Source organism: Polypterus senegalus, chromosome 3 (genome assembly GCF_016835505.1).
Source record: "Polypterus senegalus isolate Bchr_013 chromosome 3, ASM1683550v1, whole genome shotgun sequence".
In the NCBI taxonomy this organism is placed as follows: domain Eukaryota; kingdom Metazoa; phylum Chordata; class Cladistia; order Polypteriformes; family Polypteridae; genus Polypterus; species Polypterus senegalus.
Window position 1 is genome coordinate 15088386 of NC_053156.1, and position 25424 is coordinate 15113809.

At 39.0% G+C, this 25424-nt stretch overlaps 1 protein-coding gene across 2 annotated transcripts in view; it reads right to left on the bottom strand.

The window, feature by feature from the left end:
- Positions 1–2424: 2424 nt before the first annotated feature.
- Positions 2425–25424, bottom strand: part of ankrd52a (ankyrin repeat domain 52a) — a 93345-nt gene continuing 70345 nt past the window's right edge. Inside the window, exons 24-28 of one of the 2 annotated variants that reach the window (XM_039746672.1) lie at positions 20210–20355; positions 15647–15729; positions 9144–9226; positions 8967–9058; positions 2425–2769 (exon numbers count right to left, since the gene is read on the bottom strand). In XM_039746672.1, the coding sequence (XP_039602606.1) occupies positions 2528–2769; positions 8967–9058; positions 9144–9226; positions 15647–15729; positions 20210–20355 (646 nt within the window). In that variant the 3' untranslated portion in view covers positions 2425–2527. The remainder of the gene's footprint in view (positions 2770–8966; positions 9059–9143; positions 9227–15646; positions 15730–20209; positions 20356–25424) is intronic. The other variant, XM_039746673.1, reaches the window with a different exon arrangement.

Here is a 25424-nt window from a genome sequence, read left to right on the forward strand (position 1 = left end):
AGAGCAGTCCAAGATTTAAACAAACAGAAAAACAACAAATAAAATCAACAGGACAGAAGGCGGCAAGACAGGAGTGGCAAACTGTCTACCAATCCACATGGGGGAAAAAAATGCGTTATTTAGAAAAAGAAAAAAAAAAAAAAGACAGCAATATTTTACATTCGGATATACTGTCATTTAAGTCCGTTATCCTTTCAAACTCTGCCGTATTTACACTCTAGGTGCATCAATATTTCTCACATATATTTACATTTCTGTGGTGTTACAATATTACAAATATTTCAACTGCTTCAGATTGCACATGGTGTGTTCAAACACCATTTTAGTCTATGCTTATTGCATGTTAAATCGTTTTATTTTATTTAATAGTTTCCTTTTGTCTTGATGGTGCATGAATTGGCATTTACAGCCTGTCGCATTAGTTCTTCTGATTTCACTTGTACTTGCACCCTTTCAAGATTGTGTATTTACTATACCTTCTTATCATATTTCACTTATTGCACTTCAAAATTATCACATTTTGTCACAATTAATTCACTTTGATTTTAGTTGCATTTTTATCAATTTCATAAGCTAGCTATGTAAACAACATTCAAAAAGAGAGGGCGATTCCATCCACTGAAGAGGGGAGTGAGGTAACTGGCAAAATTACTCAAAGGATGCCCCCCTCCCGCCACCGGCCATGATTAAAATGATACCGCATTTTCATCCAAGTCACTCGGGTAAGGTCAGGGAGAGCTGCAAACAACAGGGCTACATGCGGCATACTCCATTTGAGTGACTTCTCAAAGGCTTGGCTATAGATTTTGCCGATAAGCTAACATTTGCATTTCATTTCAGTTTCTTAGTGCAAACAAGTGCAGACAGATTGTCTAAACGTCAGGAAGCTCAGAGGAAAGTGGGTTATTTTGGTTGGGGCGGGGGAACAAATCTCAAATCTCCAGCAAGTGCAAAAAGAGGTCAAGCAGGACAAAAAAAGTGCACGACAGCTGCCCACAAATGTACAAGGTCCATCAATGATGGGAAATTATAGGTGACAATTTGGAGGAGATCCCTAATGGGAAAAATTACCAAGGAATACAAAAGGTACCAAGTGCCTCTTCTCACCACTGAGCAAAGACAATGTCGGCAAAATGCAACATAATGCAAATTAAAACTTGCCTGGCACTGAATACAGTATGAGCGCTTTTGAAAGTGTAGAAGCCATTTGCCAGCTTCATGTTAACTGGAGAATGACCAATACGCGTGTATGTATATTGTATTAAACAATCCTGAAGTGACACGTAATTCAGCAGCTAATGCTCATCTTGCTATTTATCAATTTGAGTTGTCTGGTCTAGCTGAAATGGACAGTGTGAGATTCTTTATTACTATCTCATGGGAAACTAAGGTCACATTTTCTCTACAGACTATAGGTCACACATTTAGTGTCCTAGGCGACCGGAAAGGAGGTATTTGGGGCAGCTCTCTAAATCAAAGCAAAAACAGCAATATTTGGTCATTCTCACAAAAGAAATAAATAAAGAACTGCATATTAGATTCTAAAGAGATTTTCTAAGGAAGTAGGGTGTTAAGAGTGCTTTCCAGGAAGAAGGTGGGGTGGAAGGGTGAAAAATACTTGTGCTCCAAATCACTGCAAATAATCCAGTGAGCAATCAGTGTGGAAAAATAAACTGAACATTTAGGAAAAAAGTAAGAGCAAATATTACATGTGCAATTCATGCCTCTACTAGCAGGCAACAAGGAACCCAAAAAGTACACCAGTAAGCACTTCATCCTGGCACCCACAGCCCTATTTCCTCCTTCCAGTTGGTCACATGTCAGCAGTGTCTAATGTTTTTTGTTTAAGTGAACTGGTCCTGACCCAGTGGGTAAACAAGATTAAAAAATTTTCTTTACAATAAATTAAAAATAAATTAAGCCTTGGTGACCTGCTCTGCTTTGTCTTTCTGTCTTTTAGTGTCCAGCATTGTTCTTTTTACAGCAGCCTAGGCTTATTGAATTGAAAGGAGCCTAGAGGGGTGGGTTCAGCTGAGAAAGAGGGTTGATCATCCCTGTCAAACTCATTACTGCTGCCCTCTAGTCTCCTTCCAACCAAATATGGAACATGCAGAAAAGCCACTATTTCACGTGCCAGAATCTGCCACTCCCTTATTAGCTTATCTCTTCCGAAATGCCAGTGCTAATGCTACTCAATGTATATGGCAAAGGAAAAGATGAACTAGTGTTTTCTGTATGTTCCTTCCTGCAAGTTTATGCCGAGAGCGATGCCAGAGCGCCCTACACAGTACAGAACAGCTGTTCCAAATTCCCCTTTTCCACCTGTCTTATTTGAGTCGATACAGGGGATGGACAACAGATGGTCTGACTGTATTACCTGTACACAACTACATGTGGTGTACATTGATGTCTACATATGCACACTTTTTTTTTTTTTTTTAAAAGGTTATTAAGGAATCACCCAAAGTGTGATCTTCAAGCCTGGCAATGCCAACTACTCCCCTCCCAACACCTCCAGCCTCAGTGGTCACTCAGAAAAGCAGCCATCCAAACCGATGGTGGCATGATGGTCCTTGCCATAGGTGTGGTGGATGTTCCCGTTGGGCAAGGGGCTGCACGTAGCTGCGATCCCGCAGTTCTTCAGCAGGTTGAGGCCGAATGGGGACCCCACTGCATCTTTGGGAGGAAAAGGCTTCATGGTGGAGAGGATGAGAGCCAGGCAGTCTGCTACATCCTTGTTAGGGGCGCAGGCCAGAGCTGGGGTGTGACCTGTACAGAGGAAAAAAGGAAAGGAGAGCAGAGCAAGGTTATCATCATTAAGAAAAAGTATAAAAAGAACTAGAAAACATTTTGTTAAATGAAATAAAAACTAAACTAAAATCTGAGTAAAACACGACTACTGAAAATAAAATTACATACTGAAAAACTAACTGAAGTTTAAAAAAAAAAAAATATATAAAATCAGTAATTTCTAAACCAACTACCAGTGACCAGAGGAAACCCAGAGACATGGGTAGGATATGAAAACTCCACACAGGGAGGAATGGGACAAGAACCCTGGTCTCTGTATGGTGAGGCAGCAGCGCTACCAATGCTATCAAGTTATTAAAATTACCTCTGTGGTGCACACTTGTGCACAACTTTCAGTTCACATTTACTAGTAGCAGACAAAGAAGCAAGTCAGGAAATTCACCATTGAAAGTTTACAAAGAAGGGACAGCACAACTCATAGTAAACAATTATTAAAGCTTGCCATGGAAAACCAATAGGTGAATCCTTTAACATTAGAATCACTGAAGCATATGAAAATATTTGTAATGCTGGGCCATCTTAAATACCCTGGCACCATGCCAGCAGTGTCTTTGTTCTGCAAATGTGTCAGTCAGCACAAGCAGCTTGCTATCCCATCTCCAACCGAGGCAGATTAAGTCAAGTTAGATGCAAAATTCTCAGAGCTAAAGTCTATGGGAGTTAGGCGTCTGGAATTTTATAGGGTAAATAATTTATAGTTATTTGAAATACATAATTTCACGTGTGTTCTGTGTCTACAACAATATGTGTAAATGTAGGATGACAGGAAATGCGAGGCAACGAACATTGAACACATAACTAAAACGGAAACTTTTTTCATGTTATAGTAATAATGACAAAAATGCTGATGTGACGTGTATAATGTGTGAAGAGTGAAGTCCAAATATCAAATAAACACTTTCAAAAAAGGTATAACAAAGATGCACTTTTATTCAAGAATTTAACTGAAGAAAAAAAAAATTATTCAATTCACATGTTGCTGTCGAGAATGCAAAAACCAAAGCCCAAATATCAATCAACATAAAGGAGACATGTCTTCTTGGCTGGTGTAGAGATAACTGCTGTCTCCTAGTCAAGTGGTTCCAGGTTCGAGACCATGACCTCTTAGCATTTACTGTTTTGAGTAGTGAGCTGCTATCATTACTACTGCTGAGTTTGTAACTCCTGGTGTACATTTTTGCTACTTGTAAAAGATATCGCTGAAGGGATATAAGCAGACACACAAATGCTGGTGAATCATGTCTTTTTGGTATCTTGTTGTCACTTGAACTTTTTGTTATTCAGTTTTATAATTGAATAAAAGCACATGTTTCATAATACCTTTGCGAAAGTGTTTATTTTATATTCCAGGAACCACCATCAAATCTGTCTCTGCCTATCTCACGAATCCACACTCCATGCATGAAAAAGTCATTATTTTAAAATTTTATGTCATATGAACCATTTTTTCCCCCTGATCTTGCCCAATCTATTTTGCATGCATACACCATCACCATGGTTCTGGCAGATCTAAACAATAATGTGGAGAATTGCTTGCATACTTTAGTGACATTACCTGCAGGTGGAAGTTCCAGTTGCACTTTATTTATGGTGCCAAGCAGAGCTGTGCTGCGGTGCATCAGTCCATTAGCCAGCAAAAGCAACGTTAAGAGGTTGTCTGTTGTTATGGTTTTACCTTTGTCCAGAAACGGCTCCATAAGCTTTATGACCACAGTCTCAAAAAGTCTTTCTCCAGTGGGACGACTGGGATCTGTTCCTAAATAAGGCGTAGCATTGCACATGTTCTTTGTCTTCAAATCTGCCACAATCAAACACTTTATGCCAAATTTGTCAGGCCTGGTTGAGATGTTATTGTAAGAAAGGATAACGGACCTTGGTTGGAAACAGCTGCTCATCAACAGAAATATGCTGTACTGGATTGTAACTCAGAACAAATTTCTCAACAAAATAGTTGCTAGTTAGTTATGTGTTCAACATTTCTTGGTACGCATTTCTTGTCATCCTACATTTACAAATACGGTTGTAGGCACGGAACACACATGAAATTATGTAATTCAAATAACGATATATTATTTACCTTAGACAATTATAGACACCTAAGTCCCATAGACTTCAGCTCTGAGAATTTTGCATCTGACTTGAGTTCAGCTGTATTGGTGGGGGATAGTAGGTTGCTTGCTGCTTGTACTGATTAACACATTAGCAAAACAAAGACGCTGGTAACGAGGTGTGAGGAAATTTAAGATGGCCCAGCATTAAGAATATTTTCATAGGGTTCAGGGATTCTAGTGTTAAAAATAGACAAATTTACACAATTATATTTCTTATGCCCACCCATCATGTACAATAATCCTTCTGTAATGACTTTGGTTTCAAAAACATGGAGCAAAGCTCAATGACCCAGTATTTAAAAAAAAAAAAAATCATTAACCTCAGATCTGAGTACATTCAGTACATCTCCACACCTCATTTAATTAATGCATGAATAAATCATTAATGATTAAACAGTTTAAATGAACATGCCAGTTTAATAAAAACATTAAAATATGTTCTGTAATGTGTAGAAATGCCACATTATTCAATACTAGGGTTGTCAAAAGTATTAAAATACCAATGAGCATGACATTTTTTAAAATTGCTTCAATACTAATTTTTGATGGTTTCAGTTCTATAGCCTACATTATGAATGCACTGCTTACTCGTTGTGGCTTTTGACAACTGAGCCTTGAAATGCTATCAACGGGCATTGCAAAACTTGTAGTGCCGTTTTCACCCACTCACAGGCCTTGATAAGATTGCAACTTCAATGTTGTAACGTTCAGCAGCAAACTTAATTGACAAAGAGGGCAGTCGGAGTACGTAATTTCTCATCAACTATGGAAAAACCTAGTATGACACATCTTTCAAGTTTTCAACAAATTCAGAAAATGATGTCGCTCCTATAATTAATGATATCTAGATTTAATTTTGTAGACAATATTGTTTTTTCTCACGAATCAACAACACCTGCCATTTAAATCACACAGTCGTAGCATTTAAATCACATGATCGTTATCTGACATTTTCATTGGTAGGTGGTGTTTCCTCATTGGTCAGTGGAGGTTTTTGTCTTGCAGTATGTAAAATACTGCGTTACATACTAACTTCTTCCATCAGCTATGACCGGAATGAAGATATATTTGGCCATCACTGATACCTTATAAGACCAGGAAAGACCAAGTAACTCCAAAAACTATATATAAAAAAAAAAGTAAATTTTGGAAAAAAATGTCAAAGGTTTTTCCATTGCATTAGATTATCTATCCTAAGTCCTGAAAAGGGTCCCAGCTAGGATACGGCGCAAGGCAGGAATAAAACCTGAAAAGAGTCCCAGTCCATCGCAGGGCGAACACACGCATCCAACCATACATTATGGTCAATTTAGTATCACTAATCCACATATCCTGCATGTTTTGGACTGTGGCATGCAGACATGGGGAAAAAATGCAAACTTCACACATGGAGGACTCAAGATGTGAACCCCTGTCTCCTTACTACGAGGCAGCAGTATTACCACTGTGCCAAGAATTTCAAGAAGTATCTTATTTTTAAATTATGGAAACATTAATTATAAACCTGTAACACTGTTGCATTTAAAATATGTATGTGATGTTTATTTTTTCAACAGGTTAAAACATCTTTTGTAGTCAGTTAAATGTTTAAATCATTGAGAACAGGGTCCAGAATTAATTTTACCTACACTTTAAAAACTGCTGACCGGAGTTTAAACTTCTGTTCACAGAACTTTACTCTTGCCTTTCACCAAAGATAGTACTATTTGAAGTATCTGCATTTAATAACTAAAATTTGTATTTGTTTTCATCAATATAACATTTTAATGAACAGAGAATCATAATATATAAAAATAAATTTTTTATTGAGTTACATTATATACTATATTGCCAGATTTCACATTTCAATATTTGTCTTAGTATTAAATCGAAATTTGAAATTTATGTAACAATCCTATTACATACAGTACCTCAAAAAAGTATTCACCCCTTGAAAGTTTTTACATTTTATTATATTGTACAAGACTGAATCACAAGGGAATTAATTTGTCTCTTTTGACCCTCATGAGCATAAGAAGGCTCTTTCATGTCAAAGTGAAAGCAGAATTGTGCAAAGCTGTCACATTACAAATACAAAACAATTGATAGCATACAATATTCACCCCTTCAAGTCAGTATTTAGCCAATTCACCTTTCGCAGCCACGAAAGCCTTGAGTCGGTGTGCTTTGGTCACATTTCTTTTTCTATTTCAATTGAAGCACAGGCAGGTGAAGTCGCACAGCACCAGTAGTGGAATTTGAACCCACAATCACAGAATCTGAAGTCTAAAGCTTTACCCACCATGCCACACTGCTTACCATTACACGCAATGTTTTGAAGCGTTCCTATGCTTTAGTTTCATGCTTCCCAAGGTACTGGGTTTCTTGCAGACCAATTCAGGTTTAATGCCAGAATTTCCCTATATTGTGGTGCTTTCATTTTACCTTCACAAGCTTTGCAGGGCCTGCTACTGAGAAGCATCCCTACCACACAATGATGCTGCCACCACCAGGATTCAAGGTGGGGTTGGTGTATTTGTGATAATACATAGTTTAAGATGCCATTTAGTCTGATTGCCAAAATGCTCAGTTTTGATCTCAGACTATAGAACCATCTTTACAGATAACTGTAGAGACTCCCATATGCTTACTGAGATGTCACTGACTTTTTTTTTATTAAATAGTGGCTTACTCTTTGCCACTCTTCCATAAAGCCATAACATCTCTCCCATCTCAGCAACTCCATTTCCTAGCATTTCACTCCTTCAGAGCCCTCTCATTTTTTTGGTGGCTCTGGTCTCTAATCTTCTTGCATGACTACTCAGTTCATCTAAACAGCCTACTTTAGAAAGATCTGCAGCTGTGCCATACTCTATCCATTTCTCAATGATGGATTTAACTGGACTCCAAGGGATATTTAGTGACATGGATGTGCTTTTCACAGAAGTGCTTGGAATGTTCTTTCATCTTCTTTGTATACAACTGTGATGATTTAGGTGTATCATATTAAAGAATGACTGAATACTTATGCAACCAATTACTTTGTGTTTTAGATTTGTAATTAATTTAGCCCACTTTTCAGAGACCTGTTTCACTTTGACTTTAAAGAGTCTTTTTTTGTTGATCAGTGTCAAAAAAGCAAATCAAATCCACTGTGATTCAATGTATAAAACTTTTTATAAGCACTGTTAAGGATAGATAATTAGATTATGTAATAGTAAATAGTGCTCTCAGGGTAATGAAACTAAAAATTTTGCTCACACCACCTCTTAGAGGGAACATTGCTATTGACTTGCCCCACATTCGCACTAAATGGCTATGCATTACAGTCAGGTCAAAAAGCATTAGGACAGTGACACAATTTTCATAATTTTGGCTCTGTACACCACCACAACAGATTTGAAATAAATCAATAATTATGTGATTGAAGAGTAGACTTTCAGCATTAATTTAAGGGGTTTACCAAAAATATTGTATGTGCCATTTAGGAATGACAGACATTTTTTATAAATGGTCCCCCTATTTTCAGAGACTCAAAAGTATTTTGACGGACTAAAATAATCATATACTCAATTGTTTAAACATTTTTTACTCACATCCCTATAAGGTACCATGATGTCCTTTATCAGACCTAGTGAACATCTAACCCTTTATGTAATAAATCTAATTTTATTTAGTGACAATTTATTTAATCTATTTGGATGCTAAACAATCAATTCTTGACTGTTTGGTGAATGACATATGCAACAACTGACTATCCTTATCCTTTCACTCAAAAGTAAAATATCTCTGCCACTCCGTTTATAATATCAGTTAAATGTTCTTTATCAGCATGACAATGGACAAGTGTCAAACCACTCATAGGCAAATTCAATAAAACCTCTGCCAAAGATCGTGTCCAATGTTTGAATATCATGACGAATCAAATGCACACATTTTTTTGGTTGTTTGAAATTTTTTACAGCCCACTTTTGTGCTTGCTGAGGATGTCAACTTCATTTGTCCTTTCACAATAGCACGAGTCTACAAATGGTCACAGTCGGAAAGGCCAGTTATAGTTATTACCTTCTTCGTCTACCGCCAGTACTGTAGCACCGCGGTTCAGCAATGCCTGGACCACTGTGGCCAGCCCGTTCCTAGCTGCGATATGCAGGGGCCTATGAGAAAACATACAGGTTAAGGAAACCTTCTACCAAAATGTAGAAGTATAGGAAGTAGAGAACATAGTAATAAGCTACTCACATTTGCAGTGCACTGTTTGTTGCATTGATGAGGGCTGGATCGCACGTCTCCCCAAGAATCAACAAGGCACACACCTCATGACCCTAAAAGGAGTAAAGAGGCCATCAGAGCTGCTGTTGTCCACTAAAATACAGGAGTGGTCAAATACAATAAGGTGATAAAGCTGAAGAAATCAGCTGGGATTGAGGATTTACTCATTCTAAATTTTTATAACAAGTATATGAAGTGTAGCATAAATGGAAACCTGACAGTAAATTAATGAGTGAAATTTTCCAACTGTCAAAAAAGGCAAAACTGGGACAGCTGTCCACTGACTAGTATAAGAAACCTAAATTATGAATTAGGGAATTTAAAAGATAGACAAGAATGAGAGACTAGGTATTGAGTAATTAAACTGATACCTAGTAGTCAGCAGTAGGAAATGCATTCCCGGATGGGTTAATCCATTCCCGTGAATTCAGGAATCACGCATGTCATTCCCAGGAATCCCAGGGATGACACAGTGCACGAGCATCTCACATGTAAACGATTTTAAAACGACCGACACGTATTTTTAATAAAACTACTGCAATATGTTGACACCAATAAAAGACTAACCTTATCTACAAGCAGTTCATGCTGTAATATAAGTACATGTATCTAGTTCAGGGGTGCCCAATGCGTTGATCACGATCGACCGGTAGATCGCAAAGGTAGTGCAGGTAGATCGCGTTGCATTCAAAAAATTTTTTTTCTTTTAACGTTAGTCTATCATATATTATTCCTCCCTATGGCATTTGCAACTTGATTGACATACAGGGCAGCCAGACTGAGATCTCCTTTCTTCTAACACACTGGTCATCCCGCACGCACGATCAAACGCGCGAGCTACTGCAAAGCTCTGGATGTGATCTAGGTAGCCTTCCAATTTATATTGACTAAAGAAGGGATTTAAAAAAAATGTCTGGAGAGGCTATGGGCTGGATGTGGAATTGGATTTGTTTCTCTCACAATCAAAGTGCGTTTGTCAATCTATCATTGCTATTCCAAAGAAGGAAAATGTGGAAAGGCACTTTCGAACTGTTCATAAAAACTACGAAACTGACATCCTTCTGAAAAGCGATCTGAGAATGAGAAAAGAGAGGGAACTAAAATCGCAGTTAATCGGACAGCCATCATTTTTCACTCAGCTGAATTTAAAAGCTCCTTGACTGCATCCAGTTTCTTGTCATCATTCTGTGATGGCAAGTTTCTTGGCACAGATAAGGCGGATGCAACAGACTGATGCATTGTAATTTCAAGTTGATGGTCAAAGCTGTTGTCTGAAAGACGTCAATAAAGTCTTCAGTTTTCAACTATAACTCTGTTATTACTTGATCGATTTTTACACTTTTACACGCTATATATGCGAGCTTGTTTCATTCCCGGGAATGCGGTAATGAAAAATGTCCGGGAATCCCAGGCTCCCGCAGTGCTGCTAATGGGATGCAGTATAGCTTTGGCAAATTTTCTTCCTCATATTCCTTATCACCTTTATGGACAACTTGAAAAATGATTCAATAAATGTGACTTAAATTTTCAGATGGTGTTCACAAAGTACCTCATAGCATAATACCAACTACTAGTTTGGAAATTTGAACAACCACCGCATTAATGCCTGAGGAGTAGAAAGTTGTGAGCAACTACCAGGAGGAAAACAGTAAAATGGATACATGGCCAAAGCTACCTAAGTGGGACTGGTCTGTGAAAAGTTTTACTCTCACAAGATGGACTCATTTAAATTTCAAAATTATTGCAAGTAATAAGGATTAAAGAGGAAAAAAAAATGTAATAAACATTATAATATGGCTAATAAAACAGAAGAAAGAATATCGGAGTTTTAAAGAGCTGCAGCTTGGCGCCCATTCATCGGAGACTGCAGAGAAGCCTAGTGACATCTTGAGGAATTAATCTAGTTTCATTTCATTGCTGGCAGATGGTGCTAGTGCTTATCAAAAAGCTAACAGTGTGTTGTGTCGATTAGTTACATTTGCAGTTATGGCTGGGCCACAACAAAAAGCTTTTTGTGTTTGCAAATTTGCCAGAACTCAATCCGTTGTTACTGTGCAGTGGGCATTTTATCAAAAATATCGGACTGACCCTCTGAATGACAATAACATCTGTCAATGGTACCGGCAATTTCGGGATACTGTGAGTATCTGCAAAGGTAAAAGCATCGGGTGACCTTGAACTTCCTCCTCTGCTGAGAATGTTGACAAAGTGCAAACTGCGTTCACTCGGAGCCCATCGAAATCAGTTTGACGAGCAAGTCATGAGTTACAGATACCAAAGTCAAGTGCATGGAGAATTCTCTGACACCAGTTAGTTTTGAAACCGTATTGTCTGCAGTTGGATCAGGCCCTTAGACGAGGGGATAAGACGTGTCATCCAGCAAAATTTGGAGACCAATGAAGATTTTTGTTCCTTGATTATCTTCAGTGATGAGGCCATGTTTCACATTAGTGGGAAGGTAAATCATCATCTTTATTACTAAACGAAGGTTGTATATACGCACGGATGCCACAGGCCAGAAGCACACGCACAGTGCCCCCCGAGTCAAATCCAGCGGCTTCCCAGAGTCAGTAAACTAAACTTCAGGTCACAATAAAACCGCCACCCGAACATGCACACCACCGCATATACTACCTTCGTGTAGTAATGTTTGTATATATGCACAGATGGCAGAGGCCAGAAGCAAGCCGTGCACAATACAACCGCTGACCGAACGCGCACGCCACCGCATATACAACATTTTGATGTTGACCAGATAAATAACCAAGTGATTGGATTGCTTCCTGGGGAAAGCCACGTCTTTTTAAGTACTGACAGTGTTGATTCTAAAGACAAAACTGAGCATCTTAATTTCCCATTAGAATATTTAAACACTATTAACCCGGGTGGATTACCACAACACAGTCTTAACCTTAAAGTAGGGACAATAGTCTTGCTATTAAGAAACCTTAATACTAAACAAGGTTTATGCAACGGTACACGGTTGTTCGTGAACAGCATGAGAGAAAATGTTATTGTGGCGCAAGTGCTTACGGGATCCCATACTGGCAATACTGTTTTGATTCCCAGAATTGACCTTACAAGTTCTGACCTGGAATTACCTTTTAAACTTAAACAACGCCAATTTCCCATTAAGGCTGCTTTTGCCATGACAATCAACAAATCCCAAGGACAAACCATGGACAAAGTAGGGATTTACCTATCTGAGCCTGTATTTGGACATGGACAACTTTGTTGCCTTTTCAAGAGTCTGGTGTTCGTGTGACGTTAAAGTGAAGGTTTTAACTACTCCATACCAGGAAGAGCTAATGCAAGGAAAGGAAACTCTTTTTACCAAAAATGTTGTTTATAAGGAAATTTTTGATTAACTATTTTGAATTTACCATTTTATGAATTTTTTGTTTCCAATTTACTTCATTTAAACCTTTGCACTTGATATTTTTTTTTTTTACTTTTAAGTGCAGCAACTCAAAGACATTTTGGACTTAAATGATATAACAATTACATTTCAATTTTAGTTTTAATAAATTGGTTAATTTTAGTATAAATAAGTTTAATTAAATGAAAGTTATCAAAGGTATCAAACATGAATGAGACTCCCCCAAGACTTAACATTTTTTGGGCGGGAAACACGAGCAGTTTTTGTATATGCTTGTATAATTCAATAAATAAAGCTCTTTAAAACTCTGATATTCTTTTTTTATATGAAATGAAACTAGATTAATTCCTCAAGATGCCACTAGGTTGCTATTATTATTTATATTAAATGATGTCACCAAATTAGGGTATTTATAACGTTACAAAGGTAATTTATTTAAAAGCTAGAAACTGCTAAAAATCTTGGCTCTCTATTAGCACTGAAGCCAAAAGTTAGTACTGCCTTAACATAGTGTAGGATTGAATAAATGTCTACCAAATAGTTACTAATTACTTAAATCGTGGTCGTCATCTCTACTTATCGCATTCTGAAAAACAGTAACTCCACCAGCTATAATAGAAAAAACTGTACTTCATTATGTTCAATTATGGCTTGGCTCCAACAGTTAATTTACATGTTTTTTTGTCTTCTTTTTAACTTTGTTTTTTTTTTTTTTTACACAAACATTGCTGGCTTTTTCAAAAAGGCAAGGCTGGGCAGAGATTAAAAAATGTAATACATTTATCTCAGATTTATTGCCATACATGGTGGACACAGTGAAATGAAATGCAAATATGGCCAACTTCATCACCCTGCTACAATCCAATTGTCTGAGTCCTGCTTTGTACATTATGTCAAATATTACAATAAGTAATGATAAGTAAAACAGCATAGTTTCCTTTGGAATATGTTTCGTGTGAGAGTGGTGTTTGAATTGTATTTGGGAGTTTTAAGGTTTTTGTATGGAGAAAAAACAAAAGATAGCTCTTTAACACTAGAATCCCTGAAGCCTACGAGAAATCATGTAATCCCGGCCCACCTTATATTCCTTCGCATCTCCATCAGCATGTTTTGTTTTGTGAATTCGTCGATCAGCACAAACAGCAAGCAACCTGCTGTCCCCATCCCACACCTAGACGAGCTCAGCTTAGGCAAGACATTCTCCCAGCTCAAGCCAAGGCTCCTTATCTGTGTGTGAGGTTCCTGGAGTTGTATAGGGTAAATAATACAGTATATCGTTATTTGGAATCTGTGGTGATCGACAGATTTACAAAACAAAAGACGCTGATGGAGAAGTGCGAAGGGATTAAGGTGGGCCGGGATTACGAGTTTTTTCGTATGCTTCAGGAATTTGTGTTAAATACCATCCTTACTGAATCAGTTTCACAAAATTGACTATGCTCACTGCCACAGTGCATATCAAGCACTTGAGCCTTAGGGCTCATTTATACTTAACGCGACGCATGCTGCAGCGGACGCTCCTGCTACGCAAGCGTTGTAGTGTTTATACTTGCGTGCGTTCTTTACGTAAATCTGGAGGAATCCACCAGGTGGCAGTGCGAGATATTATCGTGGTGAAAACATGTTCGGCTTCTCTGTGTTGTGAATTGCCTAGAACACCTATTAAATTCCGATAACACCTTACCGCAATATCTGTGAAAAGGATGTTTATTGATTAAATCCATCAATCCAGGGATGTGTCCATTCCAACAAGCATTGGGCACGACTGAGAAACAATCCCTGGACGAGGTCTCCGCTCATCGCAAGGTGAATACAAGCACACATACACTAGCGTCATTTTAGCGGCACCAAATCCCCAAATCTGCTTATCTTTGGAAGGAAACCGGAGCACAGTGTGGAATACAAGCAGGAAATACCAGCAACGTAACTCCCTGCGAGACAGCAGTGCTATTGCTCCGCCACCTTGTCACCCCCATGTGTGTAATTATTAACAGTATTCATTATTTAAATGAAACTATATGTAAAATGTAACATACACACTTTAATGCATTTCATCATGAAAGGGATATCAAGTATGAATCTAAAGATTCTAAATGTGCAGAGAGTTGGAATATCATACATTTAATTTGTTCTGTGTGGTGATCTTTTGCTGCTTGCCGCAGCTGTCAGGTCCAAGAAGCTTGTAGCGATTAAAAACTGGGATGACGTTTACGACGGTCTGCTTTAATGATAAAGTAAACTACGAGGTTAAAGTGGACAATTCGAGATTAAAGTCGAAATTTCCACTTTAATCACAAAATACACGTTTTCACTGTGTCCTTTATTTTTTTCTCAGTGGTTCAAATATAACGCTATACATTATGTTGCTGTTGTTAAGTTGCAAAATAAAAAATTAAAAAAGACGACACAAAAGATGGTATGTGAGACTTTTAAAATGTATCGTGTCATTACGATCGGGAATATGCGACGCTTGAATATAAAAGCACCACGAATGCATCTGTATGTCGGCATTTTGCTTCAACACTTTGAACCATTTATCAAACAGCAAAGCGCACATCGATCCCCGAAGGATCTCCATAGAGGCTTGCTGTCACATGTAGATAGTAAACAGAGACTCTGACGTCACGTTCCGACTTTTAGCACACTCGCCCCGACTTTTTGCTGGTACTGCAACTCGCGCATGCGTCGCGTTAATTTCCGAGGACCTGCTCAGAGGACGCATGAAATGAACGCTGGGAACGCGTGGCAGCCATGATGCGGACGCGTACGCGTTCTGAGCGTGAAGTATAAATGAGCCCTTACAGTGCACTTGCTAAAAATCATTTCTGTGTGCTTCAACAAACTTTGCTCCTTTTACTTCACTTATACAAATGGCCTTTATTTGCATATACCAACAGTCCCACCGCTCAGTTCAATCACTGTGAACATGTGACAAAAAGGGAATGTGTCTGTTTAATAAATAATAAACAAACAAATATTAGTGACTGAGTTAAAGGAGGTTCAAAAACACCACCAGCAATAAGCATGTTTAACATCCTATTTTTGGTGTGAAAAATCATGAGTGCTCATCTTGATGTCTATTATCCACACTCACCTTGCTACAGGCCAGATGCAGAGCAGTGTTCTTGTTGACGTCCAGCAGTGTCAAGTCAGCATTTGCCTGACGTAACAAAAGTTCTGCAGAACAAGAAAAAAAAACAATTGGTCACATCAATACAAATTTAAAATTGAAAAGAGATATCCAGTTCAAATTGTTTCTTCTCCCAAATGCCTAAAAACTCCCAGTGTGGCTTAGGTTGACAAAAAATTCATTTACCACCGCTTTTGACCTGCTAAGTGTATCATTACTCAGAGGGATAGTTAAAGCCTTAGAAATGTTTCTGCATCCTTTTCCAAGCTTATGCCTTTCCATAACTTTATCCTAGACCCTTCCTGAAAGCACCTTTCCAGCCATGGGGAATTCTTTTGTTGCCATACACTGCTAGCAGTGGAATCCTCCAGGAACAGATGGGTTTATTCTGAAGGAATCAGAACCATAGCAGCTGATGTCAAGTGGATGCCAACTAGCCTGGTGTGTGATCTGTAGGGTGTCTGGTTGCACATGAGCAAGATGATGCATTACCTTAAGGAAAATTCAGTTATCCAAAACAGGTATTTTACCAATTAAACTTTAATAATTTCTCAGGATTTTAAAAATTATTTTCACTTTGATGTTAAGGATTATAATGTATAAATACAGCTGGAAATAGTTGCATCTAATTTATTCACAGAGTTTAATGTGACCAAAGGTAAGGCACTGCACATCTCAGTATGGCCCACCAGTACAGAAGCCAGACATTAGTCATAAGATGGCAGCTTGCAAAAATGACAGTGGCAAACAAATAAATCTCTCTCTTAGTCTGTTTAAATGCCACTTTCTGGGCTTACCCAGGATGCCCCCAACAAAATCAAAAATCCTGCGGATACCTAAGCAGAATGTTTTAGAGATAGATGCCCATCAAGACATGACAGTGATGAACATCCACTACCTGAAATGCTGTTTGATAAGAGTGGAGCAGTACAATGTTAAAGTTCCTTGCATGTATATACAGTGGTGTGAAAAACTATTTGCCCCCTTCCTGATTTCTTATTCTTTTGCACGTTTGTCACACAAAATGTTTCTGATCATCAAACACATTTAACCATTAGTCAAATATAACACAAGTAAACACAAAATGCAGTTTTTAAATGATGGTTTTTATTATTTAGGGAGAAAAAATCCAAACCTACATGGCCCTGTGTGAAAAAGTAATTGCCCCTTGTTAAAAATAACCTAACTGTGGTGTATCACACGAGTTCAATTTCGTAGCCACCCCAGGCCTGATTACTGCCACACCTGTTTCAATCAAGAAATCACTTAAATAGGAGCTGCCTGACACAGAGAAGTAGACCAAAAGCACCTCAAAAGCTAGACATCATGCCAAGATCCAAAGAAATTCGGGAACAAATGAGAATAGAAGTAATTGAGACCTATCAGTCTGGTAAAGGTTATAAAGCCATTTCTAAAGCTTTGGGACTCCAGCGAACCACAGTGAGAGCCATTATCCACAAATGGCAAAAACATGGAACAGTGGTTTTCTCGGTACCCAAATGTGGCCATTGGTGCCAAGGCCCACCTGCCAAGTTGTTTGCCTGCCTATGGTAAAGTCATCCCTGATGGAGGATCACAGGAATCATGGGAAAGAGGGGTCCTTTCATCGGAGCAATGTTTCAGCCGTGGCATGGCCAAATGGAGATGCAGCTAGATGGATGAGGTCTCCAGGACTCTAAAAATATCGAAACCTAATTATGTCAAATCATCTACTGTTAAACCGTAATTCAAAAATTTTTATTATTATGCTGTCTTAAGGAATTGTTCTGTTGTGTATATTGTATTGTATTGACCCCCTACTTTTGACACCCACTGCACGCCCAACCTACCTGGAAAGGGGTCTCTCTTTGAACTGCCTTTCCCGAGGTTTCTTCCATTTTCCCTACAAGGTTTTTATTGGGAGTTTTTCCTTGTCTTCTCAGAGAGTCAAGGCTGGGGGGCTGTCAAAAGGCAGGGCCTGTTAAAGCCCATTGCGGCACTTCCTGTGTGATTTTGGGCTATACAAAAATAAACTGTATTGTATTGGTGAACCTTCCCAGGAGTGGCCGGCCGACCAAAATTACCCCAAGAGCGCAGAGACGACTCATCCAAGAGGTCACAAAAGACCCCAGGACAATTTCTAAAGAACTGCAGGCCTCACTTGCCTCAATTAAGGTCAGTGTTCATGACTCCACCATAAGAAAGGCAAAAACGGCCTGCATGGCAGATTTCCAAGACGCAAACCACTGTTAAGCAAAAAGAACATTAGGGCTCGTCTCAATTTTGCTAAGAAACATCTCAATGATTGCCAAGACTTTTGGGAAAATACCTTGTGGACTGATGACACAAAAGTTGAACTTTTTGGAAGGCAAATGTCCCGTTACATCTGGCGTAAAAGGAACACAGCATTTCAGAAAAAGAACATCATACCAACAGTAAAATATGGTGGTGGTAGTGTGATGGTCTGGGGTTGTTTTGCTGCTTTAGGACCTGGAAGGCTTGCTGTGATAGATGGAACCATGAATTGTACTGTCTACCAAAAAACCTGAAGGAGAATGTCCGGCCATCTGCTTGTCAACTCAAGCTGAAGCGATCTTGGGTGCTGCAACAGGACAATGACCCAAAACACACCAGCAAATCCACCTCTGAATGGCTGAAGAAAAACAAAATCAAGACTTTGGTGTGGCCTAGTCAAAGTCCTGACCTGAATCCAATTGAGATGCTATGGCATGACCTTAAAAAGGTGGTTCATGCCAGAAAACCCTCAAATAAAGCTGAATTACAACAATTCTGCAAAGATGAGTGGGCCAAAATTCCTCCAGAGCTCTGTAAAAGACTCATTGAAAGTTATCGCAAACACTTGATTGCAGTTATTGCTGCTAAGGGTGGCCCAACCAGTTATTAGGTTCAGGAGGCAATTACTTTTTCACACAGGGCCATGTAGGTTTGGATTTTTTTTCTCCCTAAATAATAAAAACCATCATTTAAAAACTGCATTTTGTGTTTACTTGTGTTAGATTTGACTAATGGTTAAATGTGTTTGATGATCAGAAACATTTTGTGTGACAAACATGCAAAAGAATAAGAAATCAGGAAGGGGGCAAATAGTTTTTCACACCACTGTACATACATAAATACATGTGCAAGTTCTGTTAAATTTGCAATAAATTGTGGTAAAGTTCTATGTGCAATTATCAGCTTTCCAGTGAGTCATCGTACCCTTCCAGAATGTAGCCACCAGTACTAAGATTTGTAAGTAAAGTTATAATGCCATTTTTCTAAGTCTGACATAGCCATGACTAGTGATAAAGCAAAACTATACTATACTGAAACTGTGTTTTGCTCCGCATAAAAACAAATTGTGTTTTGCTTTTAGCAAAATTTGTACAATTCACATAAGAGAGGTTTTCATGTATTAATTTTTCCTGTCATTTACTTTTTAAATAAAAATTTGGGGTTTGAGTTTAAATCAACAGAAATGTACATATCCTTAACTATTATAAGGCAGTTGCTAGGTAATGGAAGTGTACGTTTTAGTAGCAAGAACTTTCCGAATACTGAGATTTACTGTGCAGAAAACAATAATGAACACAATGGTGTGTTTGGGTGTATCTATGTGTATAACATGTTACTTTTTAAACAACACACACTGTACTCCTTCATGGCGATTTGAGCATGATGTAAAAACAGAATTGACTTTAATAGTGTGGAATGGATTACATGCTTTGTGCAGCTACAGAAAAAAACACAGGTAAACACGAAAGTGTGAAGAAGGGTTTATACAGTAGTATTCCTGATTTTTCCACCCAAAAATACATTCAACACCCCAAAAAACTGTTTGAATTTTGCAATTGTTAAACCACTTGTGAAATGAATTTTGGCAACAATTTAAAGAAACTTCATGAAATGAAACTTAGTATTTTCGTTCATCACTAACAATGAACTCTTACCTCATTTTGCTAAATAAAAAAAAATGAATCAGCCCACCTACAAATGCCATTTTTCCAATGCTTTAGGACAAACTTTTTTTTCTGTGGTTTTGACCTTCAAAAGAAAATGACTAACATAAAATTTTCAAACCGGTTTAATGCGGTTCAAGGTCACTAAGGGTTTCAAGCCTTTTTTTCAGTCATATTCAGAATGTGCAAATTACATAAGGACAAGAACTTGACATGGGATTCAAACTCAGGATGCAAGATGGATGTGGTAACAAAGCTAATTAGTGCTCCATCATGCGGTCTTAAAAAAATAATCCAAATCTTTGTTTTATGTGCATTTCTCTCAAAATTCCACACAGAAACGAACATGAATAGGGCAAACTGAGAAAGTGTTATGTCCCAAACGGCAAGTCTAAAAACTCCCACTGCATGTGAAGGCAGCAGGAATTAGGACATATACCAAAAATTTGCAAAAGTGAAAAAAATTTTGAACACAGAAAAATACTGAATTCAATACCAGAACCATCACAACATTGGTAAGAAAACAGTGTTAACATGCCCATTCCACTTTCTGCAGACACATAAGCCAGTAATTCGGTCTCATTCTTACCTACAGCTTCTGTTTGTCCAGAATCAGCTGCCATCATGAGGGCAGATCTTCCAGATTCATCAACAATGTTTACATCGGCTCCATGGCCGAGCAGAAGCTGCAGGCCATGGATGTTGTCTGCAAAGACAGCAGCTTGTAGTGGGGTCCTACAAACAAAACAGAAAAACAAGATGGAAGGTGTTTAGAAAACAGCAAGTGACCCTAAATGGCAGTAAAACAAACCTTTTTGTTTTCTGCAATAGCACCAAATTGAATATCTGCTGTATTTAACAACCACCACGTCTTTTGATCACCATGGCTTTTTAAAAAATACTAGCAAACCTGCGGTGTACAATACGCCGCATAATCAGGTTGGTTTTTTAATGATTTTTAAGCACAGAAAGAAAATTAACATTTGAAAAATCAGTAATGTAAAAAAATCAGCAAGAAAAACACCAACATTATAACAATGCACAGAACGAACCGACACACGATCGTCCGTGTGGCGCTCAGGTGCGGAGGGTGGAACGGGAGGAGAGGAGGACGACGTCCACTCCGCTCCCTCCATCATGCTAGTCTGCTGATTTCTCATCCAGTATACACTGCCTGCTCATGTGCCCACCTCCAACTCGTCACTCGAGTCGTTGTCGTCTTTGCACAGTCCAGATGCACCTGTGACTCACGTAGACTTTTCATTGCTCTATGCGGTTTTGGCTGCCTTTCTATATATAATCAACCAAGACACCCAACCATGGTAGTAGCAAGGTGGGAGGGGGGTGTGTACAAAGTGCAGGAGCATCTAAGAAGACGCATGTTTGTCGCAAATGCAAATTGCTGTATGTAGCGTGTAAAACAGTTTGCAATGGTGCACGCAGTCGTGCGTCGTAACCGAAAACTCGGTTTTTAAAGACTGCTTACTTCATTGTGTATACGACTGTAGGTGAATGAAAAGATGTAACTCTGGAGAGGGCAACATACAATACAGCGTTTTAAACGCCGCATACAGTGATTCACATTCGCGACAAATATTTTACACGCTGCATACAGCAATTCACATCTGCGACAAATATGACTCTTCTTAGATGGTGCTGTCGCGTCCACCCACGCTCTCGAAGCACACACACTGCTCGGTCATGTGCCCGCTCGCAAGAGCAACTAACAGAGACCCGCCCACCAACTGTAAGACCATGGGATACCCCTCGCAAACTGTTCTACACGCCGCATACAGCGATTCACATCCACGACATGCTTTTTCTTAGATGGTCCTGTCGCGTCCACCCTCGCACTTGAAGCATACACACCGCCTGGTCATGTGCCCGGTCGCAAGAGCAACTGACAGAGACCCGGCCACCAAGTCTAAGACCATGGGAAACCCCTCGGATACTGTTTTACACGATGCATACAATGATTCACATCCGCGACAAACATGCCTCTTCTTAGATAGTCCTGCCGCGTCCACCCTCATTCTCGAAGCATACACACCGCCTGGTCATGTGGTGCCTCTGTGTGAACCGGTCAGGCACAGAGAAGGTCAGCTACTGAGAGAGCGTCTTGACTGTTGCAGGGCCTGCATTGGTGATGCAGGTGAGACGGTAATGAAACAGAGGCACAGGGCTTATTGGTTTTTAAAGACTGCTTCCTTCATTGTGTTTTAACCTCAGTTTTAAAGGATTGTTTTAAGGATCCCATGGGATACCCCTCGCAAACTGTTTAACACGCTGCATATAGCGATTCACTTGCGCTAGAAACATGCCTCTATGGACAGTTAATGTGGCTCAGAGGTGCATGTGGACTCTACGACAGATGAACATAAAGGACGCTGTTTTTCCTGTGTCGTCGCGTCCGAGTTGTCGTCGTATCCAATGGTCTTAGAGTTGGTGGGCGTGGATCCTTCCTGCGTGCACCATGGGCGTCTTACTTGTCACCAGCTTAGTGAATCCACGCCGCTATCCATGGGTGTCTTGCCTTAGTGAATTATATATATATAGATTTTATTGACTTAACACAGTGGTTCTCAAACTTATCCCTGGGGACCCCATGTGTGGCAGTTTTTTTGTTTTTTTTTCTCCAGCCAACTCCTCTTTTAATTGGATTCCTAGCCTAGTTAGGCAAACTGTAATGTCCCAGTTTCTGTGTTTTGGGATCAGTATGATAAATTTTAAGTAGAATATACCAAGCTTTTATGGATGTTACATTTGGATAACTTCATATTTTTTTATCTGGTTTTAATCTTTCCTGTCATATAGTGTCCATGTTGCTTTTTCAAGTTCTCATGCATCTGTGCCTTGGGACCACCTTCCCGGCTCTGGTGTGGTCAGCAGTTCCACCCCTAGAAGAAAGGGCGCTGACATTAAGCATTATCTTCTCTTTCCATCATAGCACCCAAAAGCCGCCAAAGGAACCATCCAAGGAAGGTTGTGTCAGTACTTGACCCGTAGTTCGAGAAGGACAAAGCTTCAACTCCATTGCTTCCACTTGCTTTGTTAAAAGGCTGACATTAACTGTATTTCTGTTGCTTTTCCCCCATTTCACAGCTTTTACTTTGGTTATTATTAAAAGGGATAAGCTGGCTGGGCGGCTTGTCAACCTTTTGCCTGCCTAACCTAGTATGCCTTCCCAGCCACTTTAGAAGGTGTTTTGGTTATTTCATTCATTTGTTACTAATAAAGCGCATTAGCAAGTCTGACGCTGAAGTAGCTGCAGTCTTTAAACATTCAGTGCCATTTTCCTGAGTGACTGCTCTGCTTCTTGCTAATTGTCACTGTTAGGATACAATTAAGGGAACTAACTACACAGAAAAAAGCAAATTATTAGGAAAAAAACTAAAGAGTCGTGTTTTTAAAGCTACAGAAAAAATACTAGTATTTCTAAATGTCTTATAAAAGTAAAATCACACTGCTATCCTTTTCTCAATTCAGAAAAACAGAACTAAAATAAAATCAGCAGCAAATTAAATGCTATTGATTTGAGGTAAAATAACTGATTGTGAAAATTGAGGGTAATAAAAACTTGAAGGCACAGGGGTCCTACATTACCAAGTTTGAGAACCACTGCATTAAAATGTTGGTTATTTATGCATTTAAATGTAATGTTCTGAAAATGAACACCACAGCATAAAACACACAAACTCTTTTAAGCTAATTTCAATTGAAAGGAAAGGACTATTTACTGATTTAAGTCAACATTCAACATTTAGTAGAAGCACCTTTACCATAATTCAGTCATCAGCCCTCTAGTGGATCTAGGCAATGGACAAAGGTTAAGGGTTCAAACTAATTCACTTTATATTATCCTTGAACCAGTAACGGCGTACTGCATGATAACGTGCAGTGAATACACTTGACTTGAGCATTCTTAGTTTTCCTACTCTCTCTGTGCGTTTAGCATTCGTTTGCTCAGAGGTTGATGTGCTTGCTGCTTCCTAAGCAGCTCTTCTTTTCTCCATCCTAGTGGCCCGCATCATGTCTTTCGTCAGCATCTTTCTGCATTAAAACCGATTAAGTCAGTGTTTGCTTTGCAATTACTTACTACGTTTATTTCACTTAAAGCTGCCACTTAAATCTTCAATATGCATCAAGAATGATTTAAGATATGAAGAGGTAGGGAAAGTGACGGCGAAGGTGGTAGGGTTAAAAATGGCACTATACGCATGTGCCCTGCTGCTGAGAGTTGACTCAACAATAAAATAAAAAGAGGAATAACCTCGGAGGTTAATCACCCTGAAAGTGGATAGTAGACAGCACGTAGTATACATGTACTGAATTTCAGGTCAATAGTTCAAACGGTTTGCGAGCTACAGGTGATTTAAAATCCTGGGCAGAGAAAACAGACAGCCATGTAAGCGTATTATATAAGAAGATCTGCAATGTGCCTCACTACTGAAAGGTTCCAAGTAAAACAAATGTTACCGTACATCCCGTTATATAAGCAGAGAATTTCATCCTAGATTTTTGGCTTGGAGTTTGGGGGTCGGTTTATACAACGAGTATCTTTTCAGATTCAAGATTTCCAGCGCAATGCCGGTTTTGCCGATGAATACGGATGTAAATAATGACGAAACCACAGCGCTATCTTTCAGATGAAGAAGTAACTTTGCATGCCGGTACTTTAAATTAACTAAAGAATTTATTTAAAAAAGTGTTTATAATAAATTATCGGGAAGTTTAAAATAAAAATTTTTGTTTTGATTTACGACCAACATCTTGCGTTACGACCCGGATGTGGTCACGTGTATCCGCTTGCGCGATTGTAAACAAACAACCGAGAGCATTAGTAGCGTCAGTCATAGCCCAGATACATTCGTTTGTGGATGTAATTTCGGTCATTGCAGTGATTTACCTATATATATAATTCATTAAGACCATGCAAGCAAGACACATAATTGCTAAGGAAGGAAGAGAAGGTAAAGAAAGCGATCACAACCGAAATGAAGATGGAAACTGTGTGGAAATATGAGAGTGCTGTTTGTGTGACCAATCTCGCTAATGTACAGCATGTCGAAATCCACCATCTCGACAATTTTACAAAGAAAAGATTTGCATAAGGAGGCTCCTTCTAAACAATAACCACCTTCCGTTTCATTCTCCTCCTCCTCCCTTCCTGCAGCCCAAAGATGTCAAATTAAATGGTGAGTACAGTATGAAATTGTTATTTCTAGAATAGAATGCCTTTTATTGTCACTATACACATCTACAATGAGATTAAAAGCAGCTCCTTCAGTGCAGAAAAAAAGTTCTGTATAGGGCTTGTATGGTTGTTTTTTTAGCCTTAGCATAACGCCAGATCTGCGGCCCCGCTTCTGCTTTCTTTCCCTCCTCCGTCTGTGTCGTCTCCTAGACCCGACAACAATCCATGGAGAGCCCGCTGGTCTCGCTATGTTGTCTGGGATGTTGTGTGTGTGATGAAAACCCCTCGAAACAGATGTCTGGCTCTGGACACCGATGTAGCGGATGTTCGCCGAACCGATCGTGCACAAACAAGGGAAAAAAAAAGTACAAAAACAACAAAAAAGTGCACTGAAAAGGAGAGCCCTGAGCTGCTGCGACCATGTGCGCCGCCATGCTCCTAGCTTAATCTAGCCTACTTCTGGTAGGCTAGGCACTTTTTATAACTTTTTGGTTAGCACATTAGAAAAATTATTGGTGTTTTGGTAAATTATGCACATTATGCAACCCTTTTTTATTATGAAAAGGTTAAGTAAGTGTTGCAGAGGTTCGGAACGCATTATGGGTTAGCC